The sequence below is a fragment of the Podarcis erhardii genome (genome assembly GCF_964252035.2).
Source record: "Podarcis erhardii genome assembly, chromosome: 3".
Taxonomy (NCBI): Eukaryota; Metazoa; Chordata; class Lepidosauria; order Squamata; family Lacertidae; genus Podarcis; species Podarcis erhardii.
The window spans coordinates 92,896,145-92,920,789 of NC_138507.1; the positions used below are offsets into that span (position 1 = coordinate 92,896,145).

The 24,645-nt window shown below is 40.0% G+C and overlaps 2 protein-coding genes across 9 annotated transcripts in view; one reads left to right on the forward strand and one right to left on the reverse strand.

The window, feature by feature from the left end:
• The first annotated feature begins 203 nt into the window (after window positions 1-203).
• Window positions 204-23,116, forward strand: LBR (lamin B receptor). Its single transcript, XM_081857807.1, has 14 exons — window positions 204-1,540; window positions 6,905-7,077; window positions 9,570-9,767; window positions 10,328-10,411; window positions 10,919-11,099; window positions 11,979-12,175; window positions 13,230-13,284; window positions 15,310-15,504; window positions 16,038-16,141; window positions 16,585-16,710; window positions 17,766-17,934; window positions 19,774-19,854; window positions 19,970-20,092; window positions 20,874-23,116. Exons 2-14 carry the CDS (start codon window positions 6,913-6,915, stop codon window positions 21,032-21,034), a joined length of 1,839 nt encoding a protein of 612 aa, XP_081713933.1. The 5' UTR covers window positions 204-1,540; window positions 6,905-6,912; the 3' UTR covers window positions 21,035-23,116.
• A 734-nt stretch (window positions 23,117-23,850) lies between these two features.
• The window catches only part of DNAH14 (dynein axonemal heavy chain 14), a 137,439-nt gene continuing 136,644 nt past the window's right edge, over window positions 23,851-24,645 (reverse strand). For all 8 annotated transcript variants that reach the window (XM_081857761.1, XM_081857765.1, XM_081857766.1 and 5 more), the window contains one exon: window positions 23,851-24,176. In XM_081857761.1, the coding sequence (XP_081713887.1) occupies window positions 23,964-24,176 (213 nt within the window). In that variant the 3' untranslated portion in view covers window positions 23,851-23,963. The remainder of the gene's footprint in view (window positions 24,177-24,645) is intronic.

The window sequence follows — 24,645 nt, forward strand, 5'->3', positions numbered from 1 at the left end:
AAGCATTCGTACACGGTTGCTGTCCTGACTGAATTCTGGCCTTAGGTAAGTATATGCCAGGGGTGAAACTAGGCTATTGCCATATTTCAAAAGGTGAAAATCCGGACACAAAAGTTGTTGAGCTCTTTTTTTTTGGGGGGGGGGGTTGACATATACATAGGATTGTAGCTGGTTTAATCTGCCAATATGCTGGGACTTATGCTAGCTGAATAGCCACTATTACCAATGCATTTTCAACAGGGACGGGAGGGAAAACACACACAACCTGAACATGCAAAAATGGCAGGTGTCTTGCCATCCTGCAACACCAGGTGACACCACAGCACTTCCAGACTCACTGGCACAGCCAGCAGCAAACCTTAGAAGCTCCCAAACAGAGGTTTGAACCCCCTTATGTGCCTCACGCAATCATTACAGAGCCAACCTATTTTTAGTGTCTCTTCTCTTGTTCCCTATTGCTATGTTTATGGGTTGGTTTTGTATTGCATTGATATAGCCTGTAGAATCGTTCGTCAGACTTTTGATCACCGCCTTGGAAGCTTTTGATGAAAGGCACTCAAGAAAATAAACGTGTTTCGAAATGAGGGTCACGCTCGTTCTCTCTATCATCAAAGCCATGGGGCAGAGGACAGCACTGCAGGTTAAAAAGACCATCGGCTGCTGGAATTAGAAGAGGTGTTTAAAATTTCGGACGTATCCAGTTCAGTAACAGTAAGGCACGAGTCGCAAATGGTTCTGTATATGCGAAGCTCTTCAAATTTCAGGGCGTGCGGCTTGCACCGCTTTGGACTTCCTGCATCTTTTGTTTTTCTTGGCATAAAGCGGTTCAGTGCACGGGGACTGGGTGGGCGGGTGTTGCCTGATCTGCGCTGACAGAAACGTGAGCCGATTGCTTTGCACACCCACCCAAACTCCCCGCGTGCGCGTTAAAACTATGCTTCGCCATCCTCAGTGGGAGCGGGAACTTCTGGGCGGCGTCCCCACCATCCTTGATTTCATCTGGGAACCCGCTTATCGACACGTTTGCATCTGTTCAGATGTGCAAACTGGAAGGAGAGGGGAAGAGAGCCTGCTCCCCACTCCATCACCCGGAGAGAGCCGGACGAGCAGCAGCGAGGAGCTTTGAGAGGAGGCGGGTCCTTCTGGCGCGCCGCTACAGGATTCTCAGCTCCCCGGAGTGAACTATGTCAACTGGCTGAAGCGGAGGCACAACTTGGACCGGAACTCGGGACGTTGAGCGTCGGGGCGCGAGAGGGAGGAACGCGCCACCGACTCTCAGCCAATGGGAGGCCGCCGAGACGGATTCAAACGCCGCGGCTTGGCCAATGGCGGCGCTTGGCGCCTGGCCTTTCGCGCCTCCCAGCGGGACCCGGGGGAGGGATTTGGAACGTTGCCCGCTCTCGCTCCCGTAACCGTCGCTTGAGGCGGTTGGCTCTTGCTGCCGTTGAGCTCGCCCCCTTCCTTCGCCCGCTTGCCCAGGCTTCGCGTTGCTCGGCGGAGACCTCCGTACCAGACGACGCGGCGGGGTCGCAGCGACCAGGTGAGGACGCGTTGTTTGCGGGCCGGGACACACCCCTTCGGCGCCTGTCCTGCGAGGGAGGGTACCGGGCGGTCGCCGCCTCCTTCTGCTCCCTCCCTCCCTCCCTCCTTCCTTCTCTCCCTCCGCCTCCATTTTCTGAGGCCTCGGTGCCGTCAGGCTGCAGCCTCTGCCTCCCACAGCCGTCGCTCCGCGTCCCCCCTCGGCCTTTCGCCAGGCTCTTTTGTTTCCAGAGCCGCGCGTCGCCTCTCTTTACTCCCACCCCCCGCCCCGAGTTCCACCCGTGAGGGGCCGGTAACGAACTCCTCAGACCACCTCCGGCTAAGTTTCTCCCGTGGGCCGTTTGGGGCGCCGCCGAGCCTGCGCGAGCGCGTTGTCCTCCCCTCTTTGCGGAAAGCGGATCCCGCCCCTGAGAGCCGCGGAGCGAAAAGGTCGGAGAGCATCGCAGGCACCTCGCGACACGCAGGAGGGGCCTGGAAGGGATGGCAGCAGCTCTTGAAGGCTGCGATGCTAAGCATCTTTACTAGGGGCCAGCTCCACGGAACTTGGTGGAACTTGTTTTAGAATAATATTCCCGTTGGGATGGAAGTTCACCTTTTTAAAATAATAATAGTAATGTTTATCTCCGGCTCTGACGTACGCACTCTTCTGGTTGGTAGTTTCTGGGGAGAAGTGAATAGAGGACACTTAGTTATTTCATTTATATTCCACTTTTCCTCCAAGAAGCTCAAAATATTGTGCCTGATGGTTGCGCTCCCCATTTTTAAAAAAAATAATATTTATTACTTTTAAAGCTTACAAAAAAGAAGAGGAAAAAACAAAAAAGAAAAATACAATACAATACAATATATAAACAATACAAAACACAACCTTAACACATTAAACTAAACACAATAAACAAAACAAAACAAAAACAATTTAAAAACATACATCATACCTTTTCCATATTCTATCTTTCATTCCCTTGTTTCATCAACCTCCTCTCACCTCCCTCTTTGTATTCCACTTCCATTAATTGTTTCAGCAATTCCTTTCCATCTTTCTCTATTTTCTATCATATAAATGTCTTAACATATTTTTAATCTTATTTCCATTAAAATTAGTATACTTATTTAAGCTTAACTCCTTATAGCATTTCTACTAAGGCCATAAAATTTCATTCCAACATTTTTCTATCACTCATTAATTTACAATATTTCTATATATAGACTTTAAATTTTCCAATCTTCTTCCACCATCTCCTCTCCCCAGTCTCGGACTCTACCAGTCACTTCCGTCATACAGTCCATCAACCTGGAGATCTTATGTCCGAGGCTCTTAACTCTTTTCCAAGTCCCTTCTGCAGGTCTTCTTCATATTCTTTGATGCTATAGAGCAGATCTCAGGGAAACTCCGACCTAACAATACTTTTGTTCCTTCTTGACAGGTCAGCCAAATTTCCATAGTTAAAGCTAAAATCCATGAAGTATTTCAGGACATGTTTCAAAATTCCTCCAAATCCAAAGGCCCCCAGAACTCCAGTCTCCTCCTGACCCAAGTCCATGTCCCAAAAGTCAGTTAATCCCTGCATGGGGGGATCTTTCCAGCTTTCCTTCTCCAGTCCAAGCCGGGCTTCGATCATCAAAATCTGACTTTTTCTGGATTCATTCATAAAAGGCCTCAACTTATAGTCCTCAATTTGCCTCTGTAAGGCTGAGGCTCCCACTTGTATTACTTTAGGTTCAACAACAACAACTTTCTCCTTCTCCACATTTTGTTCTGCTAAAGTAGATTCCTGCAGCAAATCCAGAATAATTTCTGTATTGATGCTCACTTTTTGTCCCAAATTAGTCACTTTTTGTCCCAAGTTATCAATTTTAGTAGCCATAACATCCGTCTTTTTGTGAAGCTGTTCCAATGAATAGCTTATCTTGCATAATGCAGTCACTAAGGCTTCTCCTGTCGACATTCTTAAATGGTCCAAGGTCAATCCTTGATTCTCACAGTTCTTATCCTGCAGCTGGAGATTCCCCAGCTCCACTCTTGTAAGTTTCAAAAGCTCCCTCTAGAGGGAAACAGTCTCCACTTGTATCAATTCTTTCAAGCACAGTTCCAAAAGTAAAGTTAGTTTCAATTTTCAGTTACTTTTCCTCCTTTTTAAACACAGAAGAGGACAATGGAAACAATATATTTCTCTTATTTAACTAACTGTCAACATACGTTTTATTCACAGTCAATGAACTCTCCCAAAACGTCAATCTACTGGCAGCCCGTTTCCAGGTTCAGAGCAGTGGTAATTTAATTTTTATCACTCTCTCCTGCAGGCTTACACGATCCAAAAATTCCCCCCTCTTCTCCTGCTTCCAAGGGGGGGGGGGTTTAATGATTTTAATCAATGGAAGTTTAATCCTTTACATAAGGCTTTCCAAGACCTTAGCTTGCAGCTTCTTTGCTTCAATCTATTTACAAAAGGGGAAGGCGGACTTCCTGTTTAAAACCTTCCCGTTTCGGTACCAAATTAAGACGTTTGTAAATCCAATTTTCCGTTCTACTCACGGGTAGTTGTTTAGAATCAAATTGTCCACAGGAAAAAGTCAGCGCTCTCCGGCAACAGCAATGCGGCTTCCCTCCGTGAAAAAAGCAGTCAATTCGAAGCACCGCGCCACTCACCCCATGTCGCTCCGGATCCCCAAAACCGGGTCTCCCCGCGAGTAGGGGAGGCGCAAAAGGTGCCAGCCGAATCCCACGTTCACAGGCTTCTCCCGCCTGTGATTTTAATGGGTCTCCGCCTTCGCCGTGGCGGTCAGACCCTGATTTCCACGGAGCAAATTCCTCCCGATCGGAGGAACTCCGCCATTGCCGGAGGCGCCAACCCGGAAGTCCTCGCGCTCCCCATTTTATTTTCAAACCTAGAAGGCTGAGACATAGTAGCCTACGGTCACCCAGTGAGCTTTATGGTTTATTGGGAATTTGCACTTCCGTCTGCAGTTTCCCAGGACAACTCACTCGGGCTTTTGATTTTTAGGTCCCCTTTGAAACCACTGCAAATGTGTGAATTTCATGTTAAATGGTTGTAAAACTGCAAATGCTGCTGGAAGGAATCCTAAGGCTGCAGTACTAAGATCATTAATTGCACTGCTGTTGAAGCTAATTAAGTGGCAACATCCAAATTTAAAACTGGCAGTACTAGGTGATCTTTGAGGTCCCTTCCAAGACTACAATTCTATGATTCTACTTCTAATTAGTATTATACAAAAGCCTGTTCCGCAGACAAATGTGTGAAAGCTTTTCATTCAGCCGTGTGTATGCACTGATATGAGGATTTGCAAGCTGTAGTAGTAACATACTAATATTAGAAATATTTTTTAAAATGATACTTTCTAGTCACCTCCCAAAGCCTTGCAGAAGGAAACATACAGCAGCTATCTCTAAGCTTGCTGCTTTTCAAATCACTTTGGAGTGATGTTAAGATCCGATTATTCTCACATCCAGTGAGGGTCTGCTGCCGGGGCACACTCTGAACCTACCCAAGTCTTAGGCTCCTGAGTGCTTTCCTTCACTACAGCTGTCATTCCATGGGATTGATATGCACTCCTTGAAGATGTCTTACGACTCCTCATGGGGCTTATGGTACATCCAAAGTCCCAATAAATACTAGCCTGCATACATCAACAGGATTTTTGCTCTTTAATTTATTTTGAAATGCATAGATTAATTTAGTGGAGATGTCAGACAAGTGCACCTGACATAGTCAACAAGGAGTACTGTTGCACAAAAATCCAGTAAAACATGGATATGCTTAGTATTTTATGCTTACAGGGCTAAATGTGTTATGTGGGAGACTTGTGCCTGTTGCATCAATCTTCGCAAGCACACCTGCAATTTAAGATCTAATTTTGTTTCATTTGTGTCGTAAATTGCTACACCAAATAACAAGCACACACTTGAGAAATTTGGTATCATTGCAACTGTTAATTAATTCAGTACAGATACTATTTGACTTGCACTGTGTTTTTCTAGAAGTAAAAATTCAATTTCTTGCTCCACGTTTATTTATTACTTTTATAAACCTCTTCACTGTATAAAGCCACTGAGGTGGTATACGCTTAAACAGAGAGGCCTCTCCCCTCTGCGCTTGAAATGCAGCTTGTTCTGTGTATTTTTACCAGGAAGTAAACCCCACTAATTTCAGTGGGCTTACATGTAAGTACGAATAGCAGTGCAGAGTTAACAGTTATGTGTTGATTAAAGGGATGGATCCTTGTTCCAACCCTTGTTTATGAGCTAACTTCTGACAAGAAAGCAAGTCATTTAATGGATTTTAAGATGTCACCCTGGGCCCAAAAATATTTTGGACCTGTCATAACCTTTTTGAAATGGGGGCGTTTCGTTGACATCAGTTCAATGAATGGAGTCAAGCTACAGTCCAATGCTAGGTTAAGCAGTCCTAAGCCTATTGACTGCAATAGGCAAAGCATAGATTGTAACCTCTGTAGCACATAGTGCTCTTGTACCAGTTTTCCCATTGTGTTTGTGTAGTTTCATATTTTTCCCGTGTGTGTGTTGAACTAATATATTTGAACAGATGGGAAAATCCTACACTCTTTTTTGCACCTGTGCAGCTTAGAACTGGAGTAAAATACTAGTACTGTGTAATGGTTGCTTTTTTAATGCCATTTTTTCTTTTTAAAAAGGGGTGTGACTATTATGCAGTGGTGACAATTACACAGTGAAATATGGTTAATACATAACCTAGGTCTCTGACCCTACCCCGCAAGCATCACATGGAGAACCCAGAGGCTTGCTGCACAAGCCCTGCCTCAGATGCATGCTCTACTGTTGCTAGTTACCAGACACTGGGCACATCCATGGGCAAGACCTTGCCATCACATTTCTCCTCTGTCACTGGCTCTCAGACCAGACCTCCTCAGCTGCCGCCGCCCTTGCTCCCTGTGCGGGGCTGCCTCATCCTCTGTGGGCTGAGGGCTGACTTGGCCAACAGGCAAGTCCCGCAGGCAGCCCTGGGCCCACAGGGAAACAGGAAGAGGCTGGGAAACAGCTGCGCCAAGAGCCATTTCATTTACAAAAGCAGGGAAATGCTGTTGAGCAAAACAAAATGTCCCACTGGCAAGGCATTTTCACCCCTGCAATGCAGGGATTGCTCTGGGGATCAATTTTAGGGCCCGAAAAAGAGGGGGTTCAACTATTGCACGGTGGTGACCATTATGCGTTGAAATACAGTAACTCTTGTTAAGTGCTCATACATTTCTTCCGTTTAGCTCATTCAGCACACAAGGGACTTTGTTTAATTTCATTAGACTCAAAGCATGATTTGACTTTTGCAACATCTATGCTAACAACTTCAATTTCCTCCACTTTCCCCCCCAGATTGAAACATGCCCAGGAGAAAGTTTGCTGATGAAGAAGTGGTAATGGGCCGGTGGCCTGGAAGTGTTCTGTATTATGAAGTACAAGTAACCAGCTATGACGACCGAACTCATCTTTACACAGTAAAATACAAAGATGGAACTGAGCTTCAGCTAAAAGAAAGCGATATGAGGGTAATTAGTCTCTAGAGTAAATAATCATAACAAGAAGGGCTCATTTGTTTGGTTACTAATGAACCCTTTGGGCTACACTTCAGTCATTAGTCCTAAATATTTGCTTCTGTGTATATTCCTGCAGTATGAGGATAAAACTGTGGGGTGGTATCCAATGCACTTGCTCCATTAGCACAAGGATTTCCATTTGTATAACAGAAGGTTCATGCTGTGTCATCCCCAAAACTACTCCAGAATTTTGGTGGAACCCTCAGAGCACGTTGGAAGGCGAAGTGGAAGTTCCAGTGTGCAGCCAAAAGTGCTTGCACTGATGGAATGAGAGCATTGAATATTACCCATGGTTTGTGAAGTTGCACTATATATCAAGCCATTCTGCTCCTTTTCCTTATTGATTTTGTATGTTTTAAGATTAGCCCATTATAAAATGCTTTGAGGGGTATTATGTGTAGTATCAACAGAATTTTCCACGTGCAGCTGTTGTACCATGGCCATGGAGTTTGTTGAACACTTGTAAAGTCATTAAACATATTGTAATGTGTGTACAGCCACAGTTTTAAAAAATTGCTGGGGGCTCAGCTTTGAAAATTTGTAGTATATCAGGCATTTAGGAAACTGGATAAATTTGTATCCTTTATGTTCAAGTAGATTCAGTAATAACTGCTCTGGTTGTATCAGTTCACATCTGACACACAATCTTAAAAATGCATATATCTCTCACATCCTGATCCCACATCTATTCAGCATCTGTGCAGAATATTTTAAAGTCCAAAATGAACTACTTTGGTATTTTAGGGTGTGTTTTAGCAACTCAAATAAAAATCATATTTATTTTCCAAACAAATGTATTTTAAATATATGTTGAATGTATGTTGAAATAAGCTGTGCTTTATTTTCAATATTGGTGCTAATGTTTGGGATTATGCAATTTCATATTTATTTATGTAGGGTTATAACCTACATAAATCACCATACATCTAGATTTCCCCCTAAGTAAGAGTAGAGCTGCACACATCAGCTTTCAAGGTTGAGCACATTTGTTATGGTTTTACAGCTACCTTGGTTTTAGACTGAGGTGGCAGTTGTGCTTTACAAATACAAATCCTAAATCTCAAGCTTGAATAGTAAGGTGCCATACTATTTCTTCATTTCACCTCTTTTCAATTTCTTGATCCACCTTCAAGCGATGTTGCCAAAAAACTGAATTAATGTAAATAATAATAATAATAATAATAATAATAATAATAATAATAATTTATTTATACCCCACCCATCTGGCTGGGTTTCCCCAGCCACTCTGGATGGCTTCCCACAAAATATTAAAATACATTAGTCTGTCAAATATTAAAAGCTTCCCTAAACTTGGAATTGGTGGTGGATTACAGGAAAAAAAAGGCGGACATTCAGCCCTTGTATATCAACGGGGAACGGGTGGAGAGGGTGGCGGAATTCAGGTTTTTGGGAGTGACTATCGATCAGGGCATGACTTGGAGCGCAAATACCACTGCTCTGGTGAAGAAGGCCCAGCAGAGAATTTATTTCCTCAGACTTTTAAAGAAGAACAATCTGAGTGAGAGACTGCTGGTGTCCTTCTACCGAGGCTCCATAGAGAGCATTCTCACATACTGTATTTGTGCCTGGTTCTCCAGCTGTACAGCTAGGAAGAGGAAGGTGCTCCAGAAGGTCATAACCACAGCCCAAAGGATTATTGGTCATCCCCTCCCATCTTTGGAAGAACTGTACGGTTCCTGTTGTCTTAGGAAAGCAAACAATATCCTGCAGGATGCATCTCACCCGGGACACAGTCTGTTTGTACTACTGCCTTCTGGCAGGAGATACAGAAACATCAAGTCAAGGACAAATAGACTGAAAAATAGTTTCTATCCAAGAGCTGTGGCCTTCTTAAATGCAGTAACTCGATAGTGTGACCTGGGAGTTTGATGGGTGTGGGTGTGGGTGTGGCTGGAATGTGGTTTGTTTGGTTGTTGTTGTTGTTTTGCTTTTGTTGTTTTTAAGGGATGGCATCCAATTTCGTTGCACTTGTGCAATGTTGCACTTGTTTAATGACAATAAAGAATCTATCTATCTATCTATCTATCTATCTATCTATCTAAACAGGGCTGCCTTCAGATGTCTTCTAAAAGTCTGGTAGTTGTTTTTCTCTTTGACATCTGGGAGGGTGTTCCACAGGACGGGTCCCACTACCGAGAAGGCCCTCTGCCTGGTTCCCTGTAACTTGGCTTCTTGCAGCGAGGGAACCGCCAGAAGGCCCTTGGTGCTGGACCTCAGTGTCTGGGCAGAACCATGGGGTTGGAGATGCTCCCTCAGGTATACTGGACCGAGGCTGTTTAGGGCTTTAAAGGTCAGCACCAACACTTTGACTTGTGCTTGGAAATGTAATGTAAACAATGAATATTTTTAAATAGAAGATTTAGAGATATTAATAACTACCTACTAGTTTGTAAAGCTAATGATGTAACTTTTTTTTTCCCCAGTCTATGTCATCTTTTCGATTTAGAAAAAGTAGCTCTTCCTCCGGTTCCCCTTCAAGACGCAGTGGTAGCAGATCTAGATCAGGCTCTAGATCTCGTTCACCTGGTCGACCAGCAAAACACAGACGTCGTTCTTCCTCTCAAAGCAGAGAACCAAAAAATGAAAAGAATATGATTGGGGAACCTAATTTGATTCCTTTGGTATTTGAGTTGATTTATTTTTATGTCTAGTCCCTTTGTCAAGCTATGTTCATATACAGCTAAACCGAAATATAGAAAATTTATGGGCAATATAGTTTGATAGTAGCTGCACTTTTTGTAGTTTGGAATCACAAAAACACATAGCAACTGTACCTTGAACAAACCAGATTTCATGCACTATTCAATTTATTCTTCCTTTGCAAAGAAAGTAGAAGGAATTGAGTACTGTCAGAATAAAGTTGGCACAGACATAAAAATGTCAAGTATATGGAGCACACCACAGGTTCCATATACTGATTTTCCACTTCTCCACTGTTTCACAAATTCCTCTTCTACTTAGATTTGGAGACTGTTAAAACTAAACCAGGTACTTCCCAAAGTTATTTGTTTTAGAATTTCATTCAAGGGTTCTATAAAACCTGGTTCTCTTGTGTGTCTGTGCTACACATCAGAAATTTATAAAGGCAATCTATGATTAGTTGTGGAATGGAAGGTTTTCTTAAAAAACTGATAATATTTACTACAATGGAAACACTCAATTCTTTTTTTTTTTAATCCAGAAACTAAATGAAAACAATACCAACCAGTATAATGGGGAGCCAGATATCACAGAAGTGAATTACTCATCTCACAACACTCTAGAGGTATGAAATAATAGTATTAAACATACTCAAATTTCCATTGTTTCTGGAAACCTTTTGGTTAGATGTTTAAAGTTAGCTGCTCTTCAGTCCTTGAGATTACAATATCTGCATTAAATGTATTGCTTGATAAAATGGATAGAATGTAGAAAAAGGATCTTGAATATTTTATAAAGAAATTTGACATGATAAAATGGATAGAATGTAGAGAAAGGATCTTGAATATGTTATAAAGAGTGTTGACAAAGGAATAGGTTGCTCTTATCCTGCTAAGAATGACTGTGTGCATTGTGTTGTAAATGTACTGATGAAAAGGAATTGTGGATTTTTTCGAGGAAGAGGCTGGACCTAGTTGGTATGAGAAGGGAGTGTATGGCAATGTAGATTAGCAGAGTGGGGATCAAAGAAATGAGGGATTTTTAGGCAGTATTACTTGAATGGAGGGATATATCCAGCAGGTGGTACAATATGATTGCAAATGACTTCCTCTCCCTTCACTATGGTATTTAGCGCCAAAGAATTGAATCTGAGCGTGCCAGAGAGCGCATCCTCGAACGCTACAATTTGCATTCAAGGAAGGAGGAGAAGAGAACAGAAGAAATGTATTCAGAAGAGAGAATTTTTGAGAAACCCAAACCTGTTGTAAAAGTATGCATGAAGACAAAGGAACTAGAGTTTGGAGGAAAAATTGGTATGGATAGTCTTGGCATACTGCAGCATTCATATAGTTTTTTTTTGCAAATTCCCAAATTCACTTTAGTGAAGGGAAGCAATTCTGTATGCACATCATTGTATATACAGAGCTGGCATTTCCATTAGAAGTCAGTTTGAGACCTCTCCTGGTAGTGGTTTCTTGAATCCCAGCATACTCAATAAATAGTTACAGTGGTTTTCATGAATTTTATTGCATCATCTTTTCCTAGTAATCATGCTTCCTGTGTGACATCAGCTACTATGCTTACATGTCATCAATATCTGGACAAGTGACTAGAATTGGGACTAGAGTGGAAGCTCAGTTGCCGAATGCTTCGGAAGTCGAAAGTTTTGGCTTTTGAACGCTGACAACCCAGAAGTGAATGCTTCCGTTTTCAAACACCTCAGAAGTTGAATGGCTTCCGAGGTGTGTTTCTCCATTTTTTCAATGGATTTTACTGACTGCCCAATGCGCCTTGGTTGTTAAACGTTTCGGAAGTTGAATGGTGTTTTCCAGAACATACTATGTTCGACAACTGAGGTTCCACTGTAGTTCCTTCCTCTTACATCTCTGTGGCTACCTGCTGCTGGCCAAGAGCCTTTCGTACCTTAAAGTTTAGACAAGATCATTTCTGTGCAATTGCTAGAAGTATACATGCAGTCTTTAATTATGTCACCCATTTAAAATTGTTCTCCATTAGGCAATGAAACCATTATATCTTAAAATAGATAACAGTCCTGGTATGTGTGTGGGGAGGGGGTGATCTTTGAGTTGCAATATTGTAACAACTGAGTAGTTTGACAACCATTTTTCTGTTGTAGTAATGCTTCATTTTGTTTCCTGTTTAACTTCTGATTCTATGTGTTTGTTTTGCAGGTGCCTTTTTGATGATTTTTCTCCTTCCTGGAACTGTATTTTACTTGTTGTTGATGTGTACTCAGAAAGACCCCAGTGTTCTGAATTTTCCTCCCTCCCTCCCAGCTTTGGAAAGTTTATGGGAGACAAGAGTGTTTGGTGTCTTTCTTCTTTGGTTCTTTCTCCAAGCTCTGTTTTACTTACTCCCAATAGGAAAGGTAAAACTTCAACTATAAATTTGTATACTGTGTTTACAAAAATGCATTCTTATTTTGTGTGTGTCACAATTTTTAAAAATATTATGGCTGTCATAAAGCAAAACCAATGAAAATGATGATTTGAGGGACTATATTTGATGAGGAGAATGATCATTGCAATTTTCAGTGTTCCTACTACATTCCTGCCAAACAAGAATGTACACAATTCTATTTTACATTATAGATTCTATATGAAACCATTGGGATGGCCTTCAGGAGATCTGGGGCACTCAGCCCTGTTTCTCTGTTACATTTGACTTAGGAGTTACCCAGGCATGCTCTAGACCCATGTCTTGATGGAGTAGTGAGCTGGATTGTGACAATCTCAATCACTGTGGTCTGCAGAGGCAGCCTTAGGAACCATGCCATGGACTGTAGATGTACATCTTACAGCGATGCTGAAAAGGGCTTTTTTACATAGTGGTTTCTTCTGCCTTATACATTGATCTGCCTGTGATGATCAAGCAGATTGATCATAGAATGTTTATGTTGACAAATGAAAATCTGTCTGCTTACCTGGGCATTTTCCTGACAATTAATACTGGCTTCTGGTTACTGTGATCAATATTTTAATTTGTTTTTTTCTGAACTGGTTTTCTTGTGATATGTTGTTTTATTGATCTGTTAATCCCCTTAGTATTTCTTTTTAAAATCAAAGGTGGTATATAAATTATTAGAATTAATACAAATACTTCATCTAGATATTTTATTTTTGTAGTTGTATGAGTGTTGTATTCTTCTATGCCAACTTTGGGATTTGTGGCATGGAAAGAGCCATGGTTAATCTATTTTTTTATAGTTTTTAAACTACAGATTATTATGCAATCAGTTTTATATCATGGGGATTATCATGTAATTGCAAGGTTTAGAATTCCCCCTTCTCTTGGCTAAGTGGCTCTGTTATTCTACAAAATGTAGAAAGGCAACAGGTTCTTTAAAAAATGATTGTTTCTCTATAATTTGCTTTACCACTCCTGAATCTAGGTGGAAAAGACTTTTTTCTTTTTCTTTTAAGATTGTAGAAGGGACCCCACTTTTGAATGGAATGAGACTGGAATACAGGATAAATGGTAATTAGGTTTTAAATTCAACATTACTTTTAAACTGGTAACCTATAATTATTGAGATTGCAATGAGAATATATGGTTCAGTTATCATGCCAAATGATGCTTTGGGTTTTCAGCTATATGGTTACAGCTGATTGTCTGCTTTTAATTTTCTGTTTGCTTAGTACTTGTCTGTAGGTATGGTAGCCTTCAGTAATGGGCAATGGCCATAACCATAGTTTGTTTTATACTTCTAGTGTAATATGTGTCTAAACGGGCTAAATTTTCATTACACATATATTGTTGTAGTCATAATACAATTTGAATTCTTGTCCTTAACATACTTAGTCTGAGTTGCTGATGAATGATATCCTTCAGGAGAGGGACAGGGAAATGTGACAGTGTTGATTCTCCTGGAATTCTCAGTGGCTCTTGATACCATTGATCATTAGATTTGGAGCAAAGTGTTGCTGATGACATCCAGCTCAATTTCATTCAGTAATAATGGAATCAGGAGAGGCCATGCATGTCTTAAACCATGCCTGGATGCAATCATGGACTAGATGTGGGCTGTAACTGAATCCTGAAAAGACAGAGTCCATGTGGATGGGTGATTCCCAGATGTGCAAATTTTGCTTTGTATTGGTTCTGGATGGGGTTGTGCTCCCTCTGAAGGAGCAAATACAGTTGTACCTTGGTTTTCAAACACCTTAGTTCTCGAATGCCCGAATGCCACAAACCCGGAAGTGACTGTTCCGGTTTATGAACTATTTTTGGAAGCCGAACATCTGACAGGGCTTCTGTGGCTTCCAATTGGCTGCAGGAGCTTCCTGCAGCCAATCAAAAGCCGCACTTTGGTTTCCAAACATTTTGGAAGTCGAACGAACTTCTGGAATGGATTCTGTTCGACTCTATAGAGTTTGGGGTGCTTGCTAGATCCATCACTAGAGACCTAGCTGACCTCAGTGGCTCAGGTCATCCATTACCATCTTGGGTTGGTGTGCCAACTACAACGGTGCCTTGACACAGGTAGCATTGCCAAGGTGTAACATGAGTAACCTAACAATTAGTCTCATACAATATGCTATATGTTGGGCTGCTAGAATGTTTAGTAGGACACTCAGTTTTGAAAGTACTGGCTGCCTATTGGCTACTAAGTCAAGCTCAAGGCTTTGCTTTTGACATTTAAAGCTCAAAACACATTGGAACCGGAATACATAGCAGGCTGTCTTCCCCAGTACAGACCTAGCCAATCTCTTAAGAACTTTCAAGGATACCCTCCTGGTCATGGCACAACCAGCACATGGCCATATGGTGACACAGTGAAAGGAAACCAGCTAGATGATAGCACCCACCTTCTGGAACGCTCCCCCCCACAATGTAATTTGTGGGACAAATACAGTAATTAAAATGTATGTCAGAGCTTTCCAAACTGTGTTGCAACACATTAATGTGCAGTGTGCAGGTGTGTTGCGGAAGCACTCTTATAAAGGGTTAGTTTCACCTCCGGTGTGCTAGTGAAACTGAATTACTGTGTCGTGAAATGATGCATGTAAAAAAAAGTGTGTCAACAACATAAAAAGTTGGAAAGCTCTGATGTGTTTAGCCAAGCTTGCCCAAGAGCTTTCTGTTTATTTTTAACGAGGGAGGGCAGGGTTGGGGGGGGCTAAGCGTTTGAAGAACTTTTATTGAATGTTGCATTGTTATTTTTCATGTAAGCAGCTTAAAGTTTTTTATTATAGTAAATGGATTATTTTTTATATAAATAAGTCCCTTTGGCTTCAGTGTAGTTAATTCCAAGGTAAATGAATACAGAAGTGCAGTCTTAGGGTTTCACATTGTGTATAAATATTGCCAAATTGGAAACAATAAATACAAAGATTTCTGGCATAAAATTTTCTATCAGAGCCCACTTTATTAAGATGATTTAATTAGGAAAATGATTTACAATGTTTATGCGCATTCACTCTCATAAATGTGTCTTTAGAGTAGTGTTTGGTTTTTTTACTTGTGTCTCACATAATCTGTGTTTTTTTTCTCTCCTTCAAGGATTCTATGCTTTTATCCTAACAGCTGCAGCTGTAGGAATTTCTCTGTATTTTGAAATGGAGTTTTCCTATATATATGACCATTTCCTACAATTTGCTGTCTGTGCTACAGTTTTTTCTGTGGTGTTAAGCATTTATCTCTATGCCCGTTCATTAAAAGCATCCGAACAAGAATTGTCACCTGGGGGGAATTCTGGTAAGTGTTCAGTTGTGAAAACATACCGTGCTTGATTTATTTTATTCTATTTTTTGTTCTTATGCATTTCTGCATGTCAAAAGTACTGTCATTACAAACTACATTAACCCCCGTTCCTCTGCTCCATAGTCTCTGTCTTGGGACTTTCAGTGAAACACTAAGAGGAATCATGCATTTAACTTCAAATGCATTTTATTTCAGAATGTTTCGTCTGATTTAATCCGCTCATGCTATTTACATAATTTGCATGTACCTTGATATAAAGCATTCTTATTGGATTGTGTGCTCCTGTAAAGTTGTAATAAATTAAACTTATAACATAGAAGAATGTATACCCACTTTTCTTTTCAGTGTATTTTAAGAATATGGGACAAGTTTGGCATAACTGTCTTGTAAGAGGTTCTAGACAGAAATTTCTGGCTGTCTTAAGTACATTAATTTCAGTGGGACTACTTTAAGTGTGACTTGGATAAAACCCAGTAACAGTACAGTAGCCAATATTATACCGTGGTCCAATTTATTTTTATTTGTAGGGAATATATTTTATGACTTTTTTATGGGACGTGAATTAAATCCTCGGATCAGAAATTTTGACCTGAAATACTTCTGTGAGTTACGACCAGGGCTAATTGGCTGGGTGAGTAAGTGTTTAAATCTATTTTTGCATCATCTTTGATTTTACAAACAAGACAACAAAGTTCTTAAAATGAAAAATGTACTGCAGGAAAAGATTGCAAAATATTGGAAATATCAACATTATGATGACACTATATTATATACTACAAACAGCTGCATTATAACGATAGCATTAGTTGTACAATGTTCACAGCTGCAAGTATCTCTCATTTTACATAGCTATTGTTTAATTTATGAGAGTTAAAATGCAAATATGGGAAGATAAATAGAAAGGTTAAAGGGAAAAGAGCACATACTAGGTCAAACTGCTTATACATGAGTAAAATTCTTCTTGTGAGCAGGAGAAAAATGCTTGAAACATTGAAAACACTGAAACTTGTGTTACTGTTTCACCAGAGTTGTAAGATAAAAGTTGATTTTAATGTGCAACTTAATTTTTTTAAGGTTGTTATTAACTTGGCAATGCTGTTGACTGAGATGAAAGTTCAACATCTGAATATGCCATCTTTGTCCATGATACTGGTTAATAGTTTCCAGCTCCTTTATGTGGTGGATGCACTTTGGAATGAGGTAATGTTTATTTTTATTTTTTGCCTCCTTTTGGAGTTTTTTTTTAAAAAAAATGTGTTGTACTTCTGCAAACCTTGTGGTTCCTCTAATCGTGCTAGTGCCTTCCTCATGTTTCTCAGCATCCCCATTTTGGTCGTGGAGAAAACCATCTCTTACTTTGATATGGCAACAAGCATATGATTGGCTCATCATCACAACAGTTGGCTGAAAATGATTGTGGGCTAGGCTGATCATGAAACATAGGAGGAAATTGTTGTATAACTTGTTCCCCTCTGTCAAGTGAAAGGGGTTGCATCTTTCTGTAGACTGCATATAGGTGGGCTTCTGGGGTCTTCCCTATGGATGCCAAAAACCAGACACCTTTCCCAGCACCTGGAGCAACCTTTAGTGGCAGGGAAGACTGCTGTGGGCATTGGGGAAGGCATTTGGCTGTGTGCTATCTGGTCTGCCATCTCAGAAGAAATGCCAGATCTTCTAGCTGTCTTGCTCTAAGGGTTGACTACAGAATGAGCCAGGCACCATGTCTGCCTGCTGGCTCTTCTTTCTCTGACAGGATGTATCAAGGATACAGCCCGCAAAGTGATTTCAATTTTGGAAGAGGGGACATATTGTACATTCTGTGGTGGCAATCTACAAGATTGGCTAACTTTCTTAGCCAAAGGGGTGAAGCACAAAATAGGTGGCTGTGCACTGGAGCAGGTTGTCTTGGGTGTGTGAGTGTGAATGAGATAATGGATGGATGAATGGGGTAAGAGCTTTTGCGTGAATGGGTGTGATGTTTATGTGTGAGAGAAGGGGAAGTAGAGTGAGAAACTAGTACTAGTTTCTCCTGTTTTGGCTCTCATCTGTCTGTCTAGATAGCTGAATTGTAAAAGGCATTGAGAGCTCATTGCTGAAAAACATTTGCTGATTTTTAGAAAAGTGTAAATTCAGTCTCTGTGTGCTTTGCTGCATATTCCACATGTACACAACCCTAACAATACAGTATAGTGAAAATATTTTGGCCATTAACAGAAATTCAGATCAGTACTCATTTAATTCTTTTAACTTTTTAGGAAGCTATTCTGACAACAATGGACATCATCCATGATGGTTTTGGGTTCATGCTAGCATTTGGAGACTTGGTGTGGGTTCCTTTTCTCTACAGCTTGCAAGCCTTCTATTTAGTGAAACATCCAAATGAACTTTCTTGGTTATCAGCTTCTGCAATTGTAGCCTTGAATAGTAAGTGGCAATTAAAATGAAATCCTGCTTTACTTAAAAGCTTTCTGGATGCTTTATGGGAATGCTTAATATATTGATTTATTTTCAGGATTTATTCAAATATTTTCAATCAGTAAGATTGAAAAATAAGCAGAAAAAATACAAAAATTACAAAATCATATACGCAGGCCCAATAAGCAACAAGTTAACAATTCTGTCATATTTTTTGTAAACAAGCAAAACTACAGTGACAAATTAAAATATCCAATTTAACCAAATACCTAAGTAAAAATCAAACACAAATCATTTATACAGGTTAAACAACCAATGATCTTAGCAATGGTTCCCACATTCTTTTTCCCTTAAGTCGCCCACTCACTCCCCATTAGTCACACAAAGAGGGTCCCACTCTGTGCCAATGGACTCTCACCCTGTAGCTTTTGACTAAGTTAACACCTTTCTCCCCCACTCTCTAACCCATTCAGACTCTCACCCTGAGTGGTATGAATTGTTGCTCACAAGCATCCACATCAAAAACCTCCCACCCATTGTCCCAGAGAAGTAACAAAGAAAAAAGACAAGAAAAAGAAGAAACAAAACAAATTCCTTCCAGTAGCACCTTAAAGACCAACTAAGTCAGTTCTTGGTATGAGCTTTCGTGTGCATGCACACTTCTTCAGATACACTGAAACAGAAGTCACCAGACCCTTCTATATAGTGAGAAGGTGGGGAGGGGTATTACTCAGAAGGGTGGTGGGAATGGGTGATTGGCAGATAGCTGTGATGAGCCTGTTGACGACTCTTAACGACTGCAATAGGTCTTACAGGAAAAAGCAAGGGGTGAAAAGGTGAAAAATGGCTTTGTCATGTATAATGAGATAAGAATCCAAGGTCTTTGTTCAGACCAGGTTTCTCCATGGTTTTAAGTTTGGTGATAAGTTGTAATTCAGCAGCTAAGTTGTAATTCTCACTATATAGAAGGGTCTGGTGACTTCTGTTTCAGTGTATCTGAAGAAGTGTGCATGCACACGAAAGCTCATACCAAGAACTGACTTAGTTGGTCTTTAAGGTGCTACTGGAAGGAATTTGTTTTGTTTTGACTATGGCAGACCAACACGGCTACCTATCTGTAACAAGAAAAAGAAGGTGCAGCAAGTTACAGCTTGTGGGCCTCAAGGTTCGCAAGGCTCCTAGGTAGAGACACACAGGTAGATTTACTGGCCTCCCATCTCTCTTATCAGCCAGCACAATTAACCTTCAGGTCTCCTGAAGGAATAATATTTCATGGTCAGTTGAGAAAGCCCTTTCCTGACCCAAACTGATGTCAACAATTCAATTAGTAAATCAAGTAATTTTTAGAGAGGGTGTTTGCCATCATTCTCTTTGAGTGCAATTGTTCAATAGCATTTCTTCAAGGTAGAGTAGCTATAAAAACTACAAATAATTCTCCATCTCTATTTCATGTTGTATAGCAGTGGCTTTCAACGTGTGCTGTGGCACCGTGGGGTGCCTAGAATGATGGTCAAGAGTACCATGGGCAACCTTCTTTCCTTCCCTCTCTCCTCTGATGCCCTCTTGTGTCTCTGCCTCCCAAGGCCTTGTGTGGCTGTTTCTTGCAGGCAAATGGTGCCTCTGGGGCTGGCCAGGGGTTCTCCAGAGCTGGAGCAGCCTCAGAGTAAGCAAGTAAATTTGTAATATCCACATCAATTGTACTCATGACTAAAAACTGGACAATAATAGATGTCTAAGAACATTGCTCTTGTCACTTGGTATTAATGTAAAATTGGAAAGACAATGGACTGTGTGCTTTTGGCAAGTTCTGCAAGGAAATAATAGTTGCTTATTCTTTCTTTTCTGAAGTTCTTGGCTATTACATTTTTCGTGGTGCGAATTCACAGAAAAACATATTTCGAAGAAATCCAAAGGATCCAAAAGTTGCCCGTAAGTACTGCTTAGGCAAATTGGTTTTCTGTCACTGCTTTCTATATATTAATATTACACAGTGTGTTCTTGTCTGCAGAGTACAAATAATATTTATTTGTATATTATTATACAGACTTGAAAGTTATTCCCACTGCAACTGGAAAAAACCTCCTGGTCTCTGGCTGGTGGGGCTTGGTGCGCCATCCAAACTACCTTGGAGATATCATCATGGCTCTGGCTTGGTCCTTACCGTGTGGTAAGATAGTAAAATGTCTTTTAGTGAAATCTTGCATGTTTTGCATGGGTGGCAGGCCATCATGTGGGTGATACTTCACCACTTATTGTCTAAGGCAGAAAACAAGAGTTGACTTCAAGGCTGCTTCCTGCCCTCACTTAAACCATTCATTCAGGGTGGAACTATTCAGCTTGGACACTGGCCTTGTGAATTTGTCTGTGTGAGAGAGTGTGCAATCCCATTGTTTAATTTGTGTTTTTACCTCTGACCTCTGTTTTTCAAATTCCTACCAGTGGTTGTTATTAACTGAAATATTAGACTTCTTAATACCTCTGGATGGGTAAGGGAGAAATTCATTTTTACAGAACATGGGATCAAAACGGGTGAGGAATCTGGCCCTCCATATATTGCTGAACTACAACTTTCATCATCCCTGACTATACGTCATGCTGTTTGCGACTGATGGGAGTTGGAGACCGATAGCATGTGGATAACCACCCCTGATCTAATTGAAAATTGTCGTAAGATGACGGCTAGGTGGGATAATACACCATAAGTATATTGTTCCGTTTGTCTTTTTGACAGTAAGTTCTTTTTTTCTTTATCAGCATAGAAAACAGAGAAAATAAATTATGACTTGCACTCACAAATATGATGTTCAAGCTTGAAATTAATCAAGAAACCGAAAGTCAATATTAAAACCCAATCATAAATTATTAATGTTAAAGTGATGAACAAAAAACCCCCTATTTACCTTTTCAGGTGAAGAGTGGAAAAAATAACTGTTTATGTGTTCTTACAGGGATCAACCACATCTTACCATATTTCTATGTCATATACTTTACTGGTTTGCTTATTCATCGAGAAGCCCGTGATGAACGTCAATGTAAGAAAAAATATGGCTTAGCATGGGAAAAATACTGTCAACGTGTACCATATCGCATATTTCCATATATCTACTGAGTATCTTCAAACTGGTGGATAATGCACCGCTTCTGCAGTCAAATCTTCATTGCAATAAACCACATACCTCATACCATTGCACTTGGTATACATTAATTCTGCTAGATTTTCTTAAAAATTGTGATCAGATAGTAAAGCTGCAGGTACCTTTACCAATAAGCTACTAAAAATAGTCTTTTCCATATATTTTTAGCCATCTCCCCATTTCAAATTACACACTTCAGTTAAGCAATAAATTAGTTGTATAGCACATTAAAAGCCTGTCAAGCAATGTATATGCTGGATAATGTTAATTATCTGTTGCGGACATAGGAAAGACCATTTTAGGGTTTAATGCTGAAGATTTGCTTGTTTTGTGTAACTTTTGTATTTTTCATTCTTTGGGCTACCTTCAGAGCCCTTGGCCAAAATGCACCAGAAAATAGTAAACGTTACAGAGTCCAATGAAGAGTGACTTCCGATGCTACAGCTTTCTAATCATAGTAGTTCTCACTCAGGTCTGTCACATAACTGGTTCTCTCAGTCTGAATCCCTAGTGGCTGTTGCAGAAGCAGGAATTGCTTCTGGGGAAGCAAATGGACAGGAGTTGCTTCTCTACCCCTTCACTCTGCAGAACAAAATCCCATTTTAAGTCTGAGCGATGGTTGTCATATGCCTCTTGAAGTTTTTACATAATGGTATTCCTTATACTATGTGCTCTAAAAAGTACATTGATTTAAGAGAATATTTTAAAATCCCTTACAGCTCATTCTTTGAGAGTGTCAGACCTCAAGAAGTGCAAGTGACAAAAAACAATGATACAGGGTGTGGCATGTGAAAAAATAGGCAGTTTTTTCAGCTATTATAAACCATTGCTTTGTACTATAGCTTTTCTTTATATTGTAACATTGAAATATTTTGTTGTACAGTGTTTTGAGTATAAGATGCAAATCTTTTTTTTACTAAAACCATTTCCAGTATTTTTGAAAAGTTTTATAAAGTATTGCTATGAAATTGAGTTGAACAATTGAAGTGCTCATTTAAATATTGCAATGACAAATGTGTTATGGAAGTATATGAAATTTATTCAAAGTTTTGTGAATTGGCATTGCTACCTCAAATGTAGGTTATTTTGCCTTTTTATACTGTTGAAAGTAGGAAAAATGCTAATTTTTCAAATTGCTATTTAAAGCAGCTTTTTAACATGATTAAAGTCAACCACTTTAATTGAACTTTTTAATAAATGTATTTTTGTATATTTGAGTTTTCATAGCAACTCATGCTATGTGGTTTTATGCTGTTTGTAGCAGAACATCTATAAAATTTTATTGAATAGTTTTTTACTGAATTGGCTATAAGGTGGAATTATTTACCTAAATGGAAGGAATAATTGCCATTTTAATATATTAAATTAGAAAGCAGGTCTGCTGAAATTTTTACAGCTGATAAAAATTATCCATTTAATAATAGCAAAGTACCCATTTTTAATTTGACTATATTTTGCATTTATGAATTTGTAGCATAGTTCTTGATAACAATTGTTTTCCGTTTAATAAAGTTAAAATGCATGATTGTGGATCACTGTAGGGCTTACTTAACGAATGCCCATATCCCCGTCTAACCAGTCCCCTTTGGAACATGAATAGCCTTGAGTGATGGGGATAACAGCACTCTTATGCCCTATGGAGATCCATATTGTACTCTGTATATTTGTATGAGCCATTTTAGTTACTGCTGTACAAGATTGTAAATTGACTGTGTGTTGTGTGGCAGAAATGATCATGACAACTTTCTTTAGCCTGCATAACATCTGTTTAGAGCAGAAAAAATCCTTATAAACATTGAGTGCTTCAAAATATCTATTGTAATTTGTTATGCAAAGAAAATTGTAGAAATACCACTATTTTCGGATAATTCTAAAATATCTTCTAAAGGAAAATGAGTAATCTTTTTATATGAGCATGTTCTCCCAGGAGTGTGGTTCCTGACTAATATAAACTGCAACGTGTCATGTTTGTTACACCTTTTTACATCTAAAATGTACTCCTTAGATTGAACTTCATAAAAAGTAACTTGCATAATTAAAATTTAATCTAGAAATGATTTTGTGCAGATGTAATTATTTACTTGGAAGAGACTTCTAACATTTTTGTTTGCCCTTTGTATAAGTAGCTCTGATTGAAGATGTATCTGTGTCCTGGGATAGTTTAAGTTCTTAAGAGTTCTAGCCGAGTTCAGGTGAATTACATGCATTCTACCCAGAAAGAGGTTGAAAAGCTACTCAGGAAATAAATAAACATAGGATCTGCCATATTCATTTGAGCCCTTCTCATACTACAGAGGTGGAAAACTCAGGGCTGCTTTGTCATGTTCACAAACCTCCCTGGTTGCATGATGGTAAATGGAGTCAGAGGTAAAAAGTGCAAAGCAATAGAAATTACTCATACTTTTTGTTCAGTAGGCATGCTACAGATTTGGATGGCTCAGTTGGGTGCTGTTAATGCCAAAGTTGCAGGTTTGATCCCCGTATGGGACAGCTGCATATGCCTGCATTGCAGGGGGTTGGATTAGATGATCCTGAGGGTCCCTTCCAACTGTACAATTCTGATTCAAGACAGTGGCAATCACTTTAATGCCCTCATTGTAAGGCTCCAGCAGCATTGGGCTGGTCACTATTAGAAACAATACTGCGGTAAGCAAGCACTAGAAGTTTATTGCTGGAGCTGAGGAAGTCCAACTTTACCACATGGCTAGCTTGACACACATCTGACTGAACACAAATAAGTTTAATTAACCTGCTACCATGCTTATATAAATAAAGAGAAGATAAATCATAATGAAAACCACAATAAATACTGTTTATTCTTAAGCATCCGTTTACCAAAACCTCAAGTGGTCCAACAGTCTGAAGAGTATCCAAGTTTAAGAGGTAATTATTTTTTAAATTTTCTCAGTCATCTAGTTGGCATAACAGTGCAACACCTCTTGTTATCCAGTGGCTGGGTGGTATAAGACTTGGTAGGTTAACTACTGTTATAAAATTAGTTGATATACCTGTAGAGGACAGTGTTCCTGATCTTTCAGGTGTCCTGTATAGTGGACATTCATAAAGTAGCCAGACTTCTTCCTCCTCTAGACAATGGGGTCTTGCATGGGAGGCCATCTTTAAAAGAGAAGTGTTGATGAATTAATAATACATATTAGCATAAAACCGATCTTTTAAATAGACTGTATATGAGAGGAATATGAAAGAGTAGCACACAAAACATACAATATACAGTATGTGCATGCAACCAATATGCGAAGCAGGAAATCACAGCACAACACAGGCAAACTTTGCGTATCTGTCTCCTCTTTTAAGGGGGAAGGGGTTTTAGATGTTAGTATGAGCCTCTACCTTCAGCACCCTTTTTCTACACAAGTAGCCTGACAATTGTTTGCACAAGCACAGCACACTGTTAATTTGTCATAGATTCAGAACAGCCAGCCAGATGCACCACAACTGCCATAAACACCAGGCACATGCAACATGGACAAAAACACTTTACAGGTTGAAACTTGGAGTCAGAATAAGGGAGTGGGTGAGAAAAGGAGTGCATGATGTAAAATGATACAATGAAATCAAATGTTTC